This window comes from Diprion similis, chromosome 10 (genome assembly GCF_021155765.1).
Source record: "Diprion similis isolate iyDipSimi1 chromosome 10, iyDipSimi1.1, whole genome shotgun sequence".
Lineage (NCBI taxonomy): Eukaryota > Metazoa > Arthropoda > Insecta > Hymenoptera > Diprionidae > Diprion > Diprion similis.
In genome coordinates this window covers 18,748,696-18,760,747 of record NC_060114.1, presented here as the reverse complement: position 1 = coordinate 18,760,747, position 12,052 = coordinate 18,748,696, and the positions used below count along the sequence as shown (strand labels likewise).

The 12,052-nt window shown below is 37.9% G+C and overlaps 1 protein-coding gene across 1 annotated transcript; it reads right to left on the bottom strand.

The window, feature by feature from the left end:
• Window positions 1-321: 321 nt before the first annotated feature.
• LOC124411450 (fatty acyl-CoA reductase wat-like) lies at window positions 322-7,987 on the bottom strand. The gene is made up of 13 exons (XM_046890549.1): window positions 7,929-7,987; window positions 7,636-7,775; window positions 7,442-7,564; window positions 7,244-7,369; window positions 6,740-6,900; window positions 6,555-6,664; window positions 5,903-6,101; window positions 4,903-5,145; window positions 4,521-4,779; window positions 4,273-4,379; window positions 1,738-1,810; window positions 1,193-1,429; window positions 322-516 (listed from the first exon to the last, which is right to left on the bottom strand). Exons 1-13 carry the CDS (start codon window positions 7,975-7,977, stop codon window positions 322-324), a joined length of 2,022 nt encoding a protein of 673 aa, XP_046746505.1. The 5' UTR covers window positions 7,978-7,987.
• Between the last annotated feature and the right edge of the window lie 4,065 nt (window positions 7,988-12,052).

Sequence of the window (12,052 nt, the reverse complement as noted above, 5' to 3'; positions counted from 1 at the left end):
GGTTGGTTGGGGTGGGAAGAAAACATGACTGTATTTTCTGCCTGGAGCTCTGGCTTTCCTTCCGCCCTTTGCCGTTTCTCCTCATCCCCCATGAGAATTGCTATGTAAACGTAAACATGTTTTAACAATTCGTCAATTCAAAGAGTTTCTTCTCCACGTAGAACCGGGAATATTTCATGCGGCAATCCTTGTCGCAAGCGTTTCTTCTGCATGACAGTTTTCACCCTTTCCGAGAAAAGCTCCGAGCCCACGGAGCTTGAATTCTAATTTCCTTATACGCTTCAATCTACAATCCGGCCAAAAATTATGTCTGTTCTCAGTTCAGTTAACCAGATCTGTAGTCAATCTTTTGTTCTTCGTTAAGGGAATCAGTACAGCTTTATTAAAAACCAGTTCGATGCACAAAAAAGCCTTGAGTTCAAGGAATCGTACAACTGCTGAGAATTGCAGAAAAAGGTTTGTGTCTTGGCTAAGTGTCGGTAAAATGTCGGTATAGGAATCTATGTCCAGAACTCCCTTATATAATAACTTAATTTAATTTCATGTTTTTATCATACTTATTTATAAACGTATGAGTCATATATTTTAACAAGAGAGACTGGGGCAAATTGTCGTACGCAAAAAATTGTCATGTGGCGAACGATACCGAGAGAGAAACAGATACATTTAAATTGATTGGAAAGGTCATACACCAAATTTGATAAAAAAAAAATTCCACACCGATGGTCCATTTCATCCTTTGCCACTTTTAGGCAACCCCCGAATAATTGCCTTCACACTTTTCAGTCATGAAAAATTAACAACCTTCTCGACTAATTCATTTCGTTCCTCTTCTCCGTATTCATGTCAACTTGGTCACGTAAAGCTTCATACGTATCGTCTAGAGTCATGCTACAACCTGTAAAAGTGAAGAGAATTAAAAGAAGAAGAAGAAGAAGAAGACGAAGAAGCTGCAGTGGATACGGTGGTAGCCCGGAAGTCATTCCTTAATGAGTTGTGTTATTAAAACGGCAGGAAAAAGGTGAAAGCAAGAGGAGCCAAGGAGAGTCCCTCTGGGTAGCGAGCAAAGCCGTGGCGTGCAGGGTGGGTGGAAAAAGAGTGGAGGAAAAATAAAATAAGGGTATAGTATGTACCAGTGAGTAAAAGGAAAGGGCTGCTGTACATCGACGAATGAGGAACGGACTCGACTAACTAAGGCAACGTCTTTATGGTACCCTCTATACCATTTTCCTTCCTTTCCTCTCCTTTTGCTAACAGTTCCCTCCTTTTTTTGCCTCTTCCTCTCGTTTCTTCTTTTACTTCGTCTTCTTCTTCTTCTTCTTCTTCGTGGTTCTTCTGCTTGTAGCTTACTCGCAAGGTGCTTCATACACCACGTATCATTTCTTTCCATTACACTCTCCAGCAGAAGAAAGGACACCAAAAGCTGGGTCTAATCCAGCCAATCCAATCCAATCATGTAATTAATACCAAACGAAAAACTGGCAAATGAGAGTTTAAATATAAATTATACCGCGCGTAGAAAATTACTCCATAGATTGTTGGTTGATTTCGAAGCTACGAAACCGTCGAGCTCGAATTACAGATTAGAGGAAAATTATTAACAACCATTTCCTCTCTTTATTTCAGGGGGGAGAGATAATTATTTCCTTCTTCTGATGGAGAACAACTTTCCTTGAGTTTTTTCCTGACCTAAGACTAGTGTGTAACCCTTTGAGTTATGTTAATGAGTGTTCTTACCACATATTTTACATCCACTTTTTGCATATTTAGAGAACTTTGCAACATATTTCTTTGCGCTTTTTTCCTTGTTCTGATGGTATATTAATAGGTTTTTAATACGCGAGAGGGTTACGCGACTTGATACATTTTTTAATTAAACACAAAACGTAGCAAGTCATGTATTGCGCACGCCTCTAAGAGGTCACGACATGCATATGTCGAAGAATTGTGCCATGTCACTCTCAGTCCATTTCTTTTCTAAGTAACATACTTTACTACACTTTAAAACGCGGGTAATCTTTTGCCAATGAACATGTGTACTAATGTCCTATTAAACATTCAGTATACGTATGGGGTATTCCACGCCAACTCGACCAGTGTTAAACCCCAACCATCTCAAAAACATTTCATATTTTTTTCTAACGTTCTACTCGGTAAAAAACGTGACCTGAATTATTTTAAATGTAAAAAAAAATTCAGCCCACGTTTTCCTTAACGAGGAAGTGTTGTGTGTCATTCACTGGATTTTTGAGAATTTTTTCAGATTTCAAAAAATGGGCATTCGCAATCGACTTGATATATTTATAAAAAATAAACGGTTTAGTAAAAAAATTTGAAAAAATTGAGGTCACGTTTTTTACCGAGTGGAATATTAGAAAAAAAGATGAAATGATTTTGAGATGGTCGGGATTTAACACTGCTCGAATCGGCGTGGAATACCCCATATACATTCATTTGTATTTTCTATCGTCTACAGATGATCGTTTGGGCCCAACAGAAACGTCGATGAATAATAAATCTTTTACCATATTCTAATGAAAATATTTTCCCGAGAAATTTTTTTTACAAAAAATCGTAGACAAAAAAAAACAAGAAAAAGAAATAAATTAATAAATAAAACGAACGGCACTGCCGCTTTTACTGATCAACCCGATACTCTGAACGTATAAGGAATATGATAGACGACGGAGGAAAATTAGGTGTGCCCGTATATAGATATATGTATTCATGTATGTATGTATGTGTGTCATCGATAAACTTCCTTCCATCTTTTTTTCGAATTTTCAATTTTCCTCCTGGAGAACGGATAGCTTATATCGAACGGAAATCCGTATAAGAGAAGTCAGAAAATTCTGGTCCCACGACGGGAGAGATTCGAACATCTTTCTCTCTCCCTTTCCTATTCCCACCTCTCCTGCCTTCTATCTCTCACACCCTATCGATCTTTATATGTATTCTATTTCCACGACGTGACAAACGGCTCGTGCCAAAAGAACTTGTTAGTGATTTGGCACTCGCTGGGCAAATCTCATCCTTACAAGTATAACCGCGTGTACGTATAACATAGAGATCTATGTATGGCGAGACCTGAAACGGAAAACGTAGGATACATGTATGCACATTGTTGTAAACGTTAGATTTGTTTTGTATTTACGAGTAAACATCGAAAGAAAAATAAAGAAAATCAAATCCAGTATAGAATTGAATATACAACATGAATTTTATATTTGTCTAAGGTTTATCGTGGTTGGAGATCGTTTTAAAAGAAACGGAAATACAAAATACGTGAATAATCGGACGAAGGAAATGAAAATATGAAAGTCAAAAATGGATAATCACTGTAATTTACAGTAAAATAGGGGAGGAAATACTAAGTTTTCGAGGATTCAAATACGCTAAATAATTTTTTTTTTTCTCTTTTCCTTCAATTTTAACCTAAGAAAATAAAAATGATTTTCAGATATCGGGGTAAAAAAAATTTTAAATAATGCTCAATAATGTTTATACAAGTCATTTTTGAATATTTAAAAAAGATTTCGAAAAATAATTTTTTTTTATAAATTTTTAAGGCTACCCCATTTACCCCGCCCCTTCCTTAATAATGATTATAATAACAATAGCAATAATAATGTTAACGACGGTATGTCTATAAACAATGACAAGAGAAATGATAAGATTAAGAATTAGTTTACGATGAAAAGTAATTTTCTCGTTAAAATTTTTTCAGAGCTATTTCGTTATTCAAGATTAATACTTATTATTTATTTACATTTTGATTTTTTTGACATTTTATTACAGGCCTAGAATGTTGGGTAATCAGAGTGATGAAGATGAAAAAAATAATCTTTGCAAAGAGATGCGCGATTTTCAATCGAAAACAAGTTTCATTTTGGCGTAATGAACTCATAAAGTTAGCGAAATAGTAGCGGAACTGACGTAAGCAGATTCAATTAATATCATTAACGAGTCTACCACTTCATTGTAATACATAAATAAATATTTATTTTCAAGCACGTGTTGTATTCAGTTGACCTGAGGTTATTTCCTGCCACTATGAATTGTCACGAAGGATGTGAATATTCAAGTTAGTGTCAGATTATAGAAATCATTCTAACTGTACAATGTTGACGTAGAAAACATTTGAAAAGAATCGCCGTAAAAATATTCAGAATTTCAAATTTTCCACTAATCAACGGAAGACCGATTTATTGTAAAATTTAAATACGATAATTAATATAATTTTACAATTTGTCAACTTGTCGATCATCTTACATCTTCTTGAACCCGGCTGAACGCTGAGTTACCAAAATATTTTCCATAGTATCCGAAGAACGAAGGAATAAAACGTGAAACAAACTATCAAATGGATGATGTACAACCTGAAATCAATCCGGAATAGCAATTAAATCATCAAGTATGTTTTCATCTCCGTCGACATAACCTACAATCAACGGTAATGATTTCCTTGAATGCGGTGAATAATACAACATCAAGGCAGAACCGAATGTACGGATTTTTACTAACCTAGCGCATCGTCGTTTCCCCTCTTCACTTCCAGAATGATCCTTTAGTAGGTACTTTTTTAAGCCAGCAATCAAATGTTTGGAATGCGTCTCCCAGTTGACATTTTTCATACTGAAAGGGAATTCCTTCTGGTCTGTAGGCCCGATCCGTTGCCAGAGATTTTGCACTCGATCATTGTTGAAGTCCCACTGCCTTGTGGTGAAATATTCAAAGGCAAACGCCGCATTCCATATTTTCATCGCAAGCTCGTACAGCCTGAAATGAGCAACGATTCTTCAGACCACCCGTGCGATTTGAACTCATTGTATCGAACCTAATCATGTGATTTATGTTTGCTAATCGAATGATACAACGGAGGTACCGTTATTTCAAGCTTACCGTAACTGTTTTCCCAACAATCTTGCAACGTTGTCGATTATGAGGGCCGGCAGAAAATGCAAAAACAATTGTACTACACCGCAAAAAAATTTTGACTTCGTCTGAATGGAGCAGGGATAGTAGATCGCTCGAACCGTTGGGTTTTCACGGCCGGAACGAGCGAAATGATCTTCAAACTGCTCCCAAGTGATTGGTTGTTCATTATTGCTGACGTAATGGTAGACAGGAATATCCTGATGATCCCTGAAATCAAACGACTCTAACATATGCTACCAAATGTACCTATACACTGATGATACCTGATATTTCCGCAATAACAGATTAAGGATGTGATACTTTTCGTTGTACGCTTTCTCTTTTTCCCCGATTTCCTAAGGCGAGCACGTTTTACTCGTTTTTTCATATGTGTGTTCCGTACACGAAGTACCCATTTCTACGACGATCGAGTGAGTCTTGATTGAATATGGAAAAGACCACTTTCAACCCCTAGGAGTTGAAATTGGTCTTTTCTGTACTACGCGCATGCGCCGTCGCCAACAAATCTGACAATACGCGAACCTAACCTCAATTTCGTGCTCCGTGAAAAAACGCGTAACATACTCTTGTTATTCGTTGTGAGCCGCGCTAGTGGAGCCCTTATTTTGGCGTAACGTCTATGTTAAATCTTATGGAGAAAATTTAGTTAAAGCGGTTGCCACCGATAATAGCGGGCGTGCATCCATAAGAGTACATGTAAAATCACCGGAGCGCTTCGATCGTTTTGGCTATCCCCTCCAACCGGCGGCTCACAGCGAATATAAAGAATCGTATGCAACAAGAAGGCAACGGTCTATTCGCCTCGCGTATTTGCAATATTTGTCTTCGGTCCACCTGAAGACCAATATCGCACACTTACGCTCGATGCTTTTTTTTAAGTTTGCCTCCTTGTTACACAATATTGTATTATATTTTGATTTTTCTTAAGTCATAGACAGTATGAATGTATACTCGAAGCCGTTACCTTCTTTTAGTGATTGCTGTTTCCCAAGCGGAAGAAATTATAGCGTTACAGGTATAATCCACCGGAACTATATCTAGTCTCATATCTTTATCGATCAGACCGACGTGATTTATGCCGAGACCAATTGCAATTAGCATCGCTGGAAGCCCAGTAAAGCCAGATATCCATCCCGGCATCGGCTCGTTGTATGAATTTATTACTACGAAAAATTCTTCTCTCTTATTAACATGCAACAATCGTAACAACAATAATAAGAAAATATAAATTCTTGCTTTTAACTCTCCGTGTGTACACTATATATTTTTCTAAGCGCCGTGTGTATACTGGGTCTTTTAGGAAAACGTCGGTTTCGGTTTTTTAGTCTTTTGAAAAATCTGAAAAAAATGTGGATTACTTCTCAAAGTGTCTACTATATGGCCCAGAAGTTGCCAAAGTCACAAGTCTAAAGCCGTTGTTAATAAAAATTGAATTTGAAAGCGGCAAATATGAGCTTGAAATTTAGACTGTGCCTCTACAGACCCAGAGTACACACGGAAGGTTAATTCCGCCAGAGTTTCTACCCGTTTTTTAATTTATGCAAGAGTCAATTGGAATTTCACAGTGAATGTTCAATTCAGGAATGGTAAGTATAAACTTAAAATGAGGGTATCACCGATCGATGGTCTGAAAATTGCGAAGGGCAATTCTCCAGCAAATTCAGCGACGACACCCTCGCCGATAGCCTTGGTAAAAGTGTAAGTGTTCGGCCATCCTTTCAAGACTCTGTAATTATTCAATTTGATTACTATCGTTAGACACTCATAACAGTCGCACGATAAGCTCGCTCGAAAAACTTACGATTTCGTTATAGATTTGATCTCGTATTCCGACTTCCCACTCATCTTCCAATTATCGCAGAGATCATTTGCCTCCTTGAAGCTCAATGGCGGAGCGCATATTTTTTCCTCAACGTTGCTGGAAACGCAGTGGCTGTAAGCAGTTGACACATGGATTCCGACCTGAAACGGAACAGCGTTAAGATCATATAGTACTCCTACCTTTACCGACCGAGTGAACTCGTCCTTTTTCCTCGGATATTAAGTAAAAAAAAAAAAAACCAACGGAAAAGGGTTTAAATTTCAACGGTAGATCGCTCTTTTGTAAACCGGAAAATCGTCAAAAAACTTTTCCGTTCGTTTGTTCATTCGATATAGGAAGAAAAAGGGTGAGTCTGCTCGGTCGGTAAGGGTGCAAGTACTACACGACTTCAAGGTGACGGCGAATTGAAATATTTGGCAGGTAAAAGCAACGAAGAGATCCAGAAGCGGTAATTCACAGCTGATTTTGGAAAAGTTCACTCACCGCCAGGTTTTTGCATGCTTTTGCAATGTCCAGCACGTATTTAACGCCGTTTACGTTCAAGGGAATGGCTTTGTCCAGTCTTTCGTTAAAATGCACTGTGGCAGCGATGTGGAAGATCACGGATACCTGCGCAAGAGGTTGGTGCTTTTAACGGGCTGATACAAGTGGAGATGAAAAGCCAATTTGCACCCTGCCTACCTCGTCGACGATACGCTGGTGATCCTCTGCCGATAATCCCAGTCCCTCGGAGGTTATGTCACCAGGAATTGCAACAATCTTTTTCGAAAAGTCCGGTGAGCTGGTCCTCAAAACGTCAAACACCTGCAGCAAACAATATCCAGGATTTATCGTCAGCTTACATACTAAGAGTAATTCGTTAAATTAGATCTCACTGGTTCGAGAAGCAGCGAATCGAAGCGCTCTTCGGCAGTTTTTCCTTTTTTGCCTCGGACCAGAAGATAAACGGTTCCGATTTCTTCACAGCTTCGAAGCAACTTTTCCACCAGTCCTTTACCAATGAAGCCAGTTCCACCTGGAAATTTTTAGTAAATTAAAATTTTTTCTTGTCGATCGAATGCGGGTTATAGTTGAAAAAAAAAAAAAAAAATCGTGTTGGCAAAATTTGAACAAAATTTTTCGCTTTCAGGAAGGATGTATTCTATTTTCTCAATCGAAAAGCACCGACCGGTGACGAAGATGTTTCGCCCTGCGAAAAACTCGCGTATCTCTGACATGTTCGTGCGATAGCGGTACTTCAGAAACTATGTGCCTTGTCCCAAATGACGCCCTTCTTATGCGTGAAAAGTGTTAACCGATAAAATGTAAATTGTGTGACGTCACACCACCAAGTGAATGCTGAAATACAGTTCAAGCCCGCGGAGCGAAGGCTAATAGAGTTCAAGCCGCTTGTCAATCGAAGGCCAACTACCGCCGACGACGCGTGAGGTTCGCTAGGCAACACCATCGAGAAAGAGGGAAGAAGATAGATAGAATTTTATTACCATGGGACAGTGTCCACTAGATAGCATGACATACATAGGTGTACATGATTTAGGTACGAAAATGTTCAAAGAAAAAAAAAAAAAAAAAAAAAAGGAAAATCACGATTAATATTGGTATAAATAATATAATATAACAATATATTACGAAAGAAAGGAGAAAATAAATTAGCAACATATAAGTGTTTACACCTTAATCCATCAGTAGAAATAGAGAAGGACTACAATGGAAATATATTATGATAACAATAAGACCAACTCATTGTATATGCAATTGATTACAAGTTTTAACGTGACTGGCTATCTTCGGAGTTCAAGAATGTCTTCGAGGTATTCGAAAGTCACAGAGAGACATGGAATAGAAAAAAATAGAAACTAATCTTTATTTATTACGATGCTTTGTAAGGTAAGGTGAATGTAGGGAGTAGGGTAGGGAGAGTATTGCAGGTTGGCAGTCCCGGAGAGAGTGGCAGAGAGAGAGAGAGAGAGAAAACGACGTGAACCAGGAAAAAGTCGAACTCCATATTCTTACACGATACTTTGAGATATTTGGTACAGATGTGCCGAATCCCCAGACACCCTGCACGGTTAAACACGTCGTACTAATTTAAGTAATTTTAACCCTCTAGGGACGGGGAGTTGAATCAGACGAGGAAGATTTTTACTTTTCATCATGTTTGGTGATGTGAGAAAAGTATTGATTTCCATCGAAAATCACTTTTTTTTAATTCGAACGAATTTTTACTTTTTCTAACCTCTAGAATTCGAAAAACAGGTTTGTAGAAAAATATCGGTCTGGCGGTCTGTCCCACAAACTCTCGCGATGATCACGGAAACAGTTGAATGAAAAAATTTGAAACTCAAAGTATTTCAGAATCAAATAATGGACATGAAATATTTTCATGTTCCGTTTAAACCGAACTTTCGGTTCTACTGGAAATAATAAAGTACTTATTTACAACATATACTGAATTCCTAACGACTGCATGCACTGTCGTCCACTAAAATTTAATGCGCACGCGCTACAATACGAGACCAACTGTATTTAACCTAAAAAATTTTTACAGTTGCCAGTTGAGCTGACCCACCACCAACAACTGTTCAGATTTTTGAGGTTTGATACAGTTGGTAGCCCTGGCAAACAGTTGCTCTCGGCTTGTAGCGCGTGCGTATTAAATTTTAGCAGCCGACGGTCCATGCATTCCTTAGTAATTCACTCTGTGTGGTATATATATATATATATATATATATAGTATATAAGGTACTGCAGTAGCAGCAGTGGTAGTGAAAATGGCGGGGCGAAACCGGGAGAACATTGTCAGAAAGGCATAATAAAACGATATGTAAATCCTTCATATATCCTCTATTACCATCCTTGAACCGTCGGTATAAGCTACCAGCTCCTTTGCATAAAATTTTTGTCGTTTACCTTATCCTAGTGGGTATAAGGTATGAGGCATATATATACATATACACACTCACATATATATATATATATATATATATATATATATATATATATATATATATATATATAAGGTATTCTCGGGAGGAGCTTTCGAGATTGCCTCCAGACGTGAAAGACGGACCTGATTTCTCCGATTTACCTCTAGCTCTTTTCATCTTTATCTCTCCTTGCCTCGGCATTATTTGTCTCCGCATGAAAAGTAAAATAAATAGATAATGAATGTGCGAATTAAATTCGGACGTGGAGAGGCAGTAGGTAGAAAAAGAAGAAAAAAAAAGAAATAATAAAAAATAAATAAATCTCTTAAATAAAAAAAGTAACAAACTTGTGTATATTACGATGTATGCAAGTATGCGAGTAAACGAACAGGTGGCGTTTCCCTTGAAATTGTACACCCAAACGTCAAACTCGAGGCGGATTGAAATGTGAGAGGTTCTTTTTTAAATATTTTTCTTTCATTTATTGAACCCCCTTACATTTTTCTACCTCATCTTCTTTGTATGTTTTTGACTCATGTTATCTTTCCTCTTTTTACCTCTTCGAGCCTGTAAATCAGCACAACACAGTTGCAAGGTTCCTCGGAAAAATTCTCGTGACGGAGAATTGAGCGGACAAAATAAGGCTTGAAAGAGCCTTCGACCAAAGACTAGCAAGATGAATTTAATCAACACAGCAGTATCTCCATTGAGATTGAAAAAAAATCTTTTCAACCATACAAATATCGAATCGTCATCATTTTTCTTTTTTAATCTTAAAACAACTTCAGTTCAGCCAGTTCCCGTGATTTTTTTTCTTTACCGAATTATATATAAAAATAATATAAAGATTTTCAGATCATCATAAAATCATTTTTAATTACACATTACATGAAATTAACGAAATTTAGCTTCCTTTGGATAATAAAAAAAAGAAACAGCACAATACGGTAGCAATTTTATATTAGACGATTTGCAGAGAATCGCCCAACAAAAAACACAAACCAAAATCGGACAATTCAGTTATTTTCGCACTAAAAAAATAGAATAAAAATTGCAATGATGCATTCATATAATATTTTCAACAAGTGAACTTCTGTTACCGTCTTGAATTTGTGATCATTTGGATAAAATTTGAACGATTGAAACTTGGCATTGTTTATTTGTTAAAACTTTTTTTTTTTTTTTTTTACTTCAACAATTTTTTACCAAAGTGTACGCCCAGAGTGCATCTTCATCGCGAAGGGATTTTTATGTACGTAACATATAGAGTAGATTCCCTGATATATGAACTGTCATATTTTACGATCAAAGATCTTTCACGTCTTTAACAGTCGCTCGTAAAACTGTAGCTAATGTATAAGCTTCTCGATGTGCGAAATCGCAGCCGCGAGTGTGAGTGCACGTAAGCTCGCTGAGCTTCAGAGCTGCCTCTACCGTGTGTCCATCAGGAAAGTGTGCACCTTATGCGCGTTCGTCGAGTCGTTAGAATTTTATTCGATGACAGTTACCGCCTGATTGAGACGCATTACCAATTGTAACTGTCAAAAAATGTCCCTAGGACCGAGCAGCTAACGGTGAGCTCCTAGGGACATTTTTTGAGAGTTACCGCCTGATTGAGCAGCTGACGCAATACCAATTGCAACTGTCAGAAAATATCCCTAGGAGCCCACCGTTAGCTGTTGGCTCCTAGGGACATTTTCTGACGATCGCGATTAGTATTACGTCGGCTGCTCACTCAGGCAGTAATTGTCGACCAATAAAATTCGAACGACTCGACGCACGTGCATTAGGTGCGCACTTTCTTCATGGATACACGGTATATCTTTATGTCCACATATGTATGAGGTATCCGAAATCGCACTGAAGTCGCGGATGTACCTGCAATAAATCTCCAGGCTTGTACATATGTACAGTTGTACCGACGCCACGGATTCACCCAGATATCTTACACATTCATCTCGTCGCCTTTCCAGCTTCCTTAATTAAAAACTCGGCCAGCACTTCGCGCCAGCTTCGTGTGCTAAATTTGCACTACGCGATACCCGGGTTGTTCCTCTTTGGACGGACCACTTCAACGAGACGGCGCGGCGTCGAAACTTTAGCTATTCGAAATCCACGAGGCGCGGATTTCACCCTCGTAATGAGATGCGAAGAAGTCAAATGATGTTCATTTTTGAAAATATGAATCACAAATATTCTGCTACTTGTATTTGTTTTGTATCTTATTTTTATTTGTATAGTAAGGATCAAACTCCCTTCACCTTTTTGTTAATGCCAAGAGTTTAGCCAGAAATGTTTAACTGCGTTTTAAACGGTTATTTAAAAAATTTGCTTGACATTGTTTGGTTGAAATGAAAATTTTTGT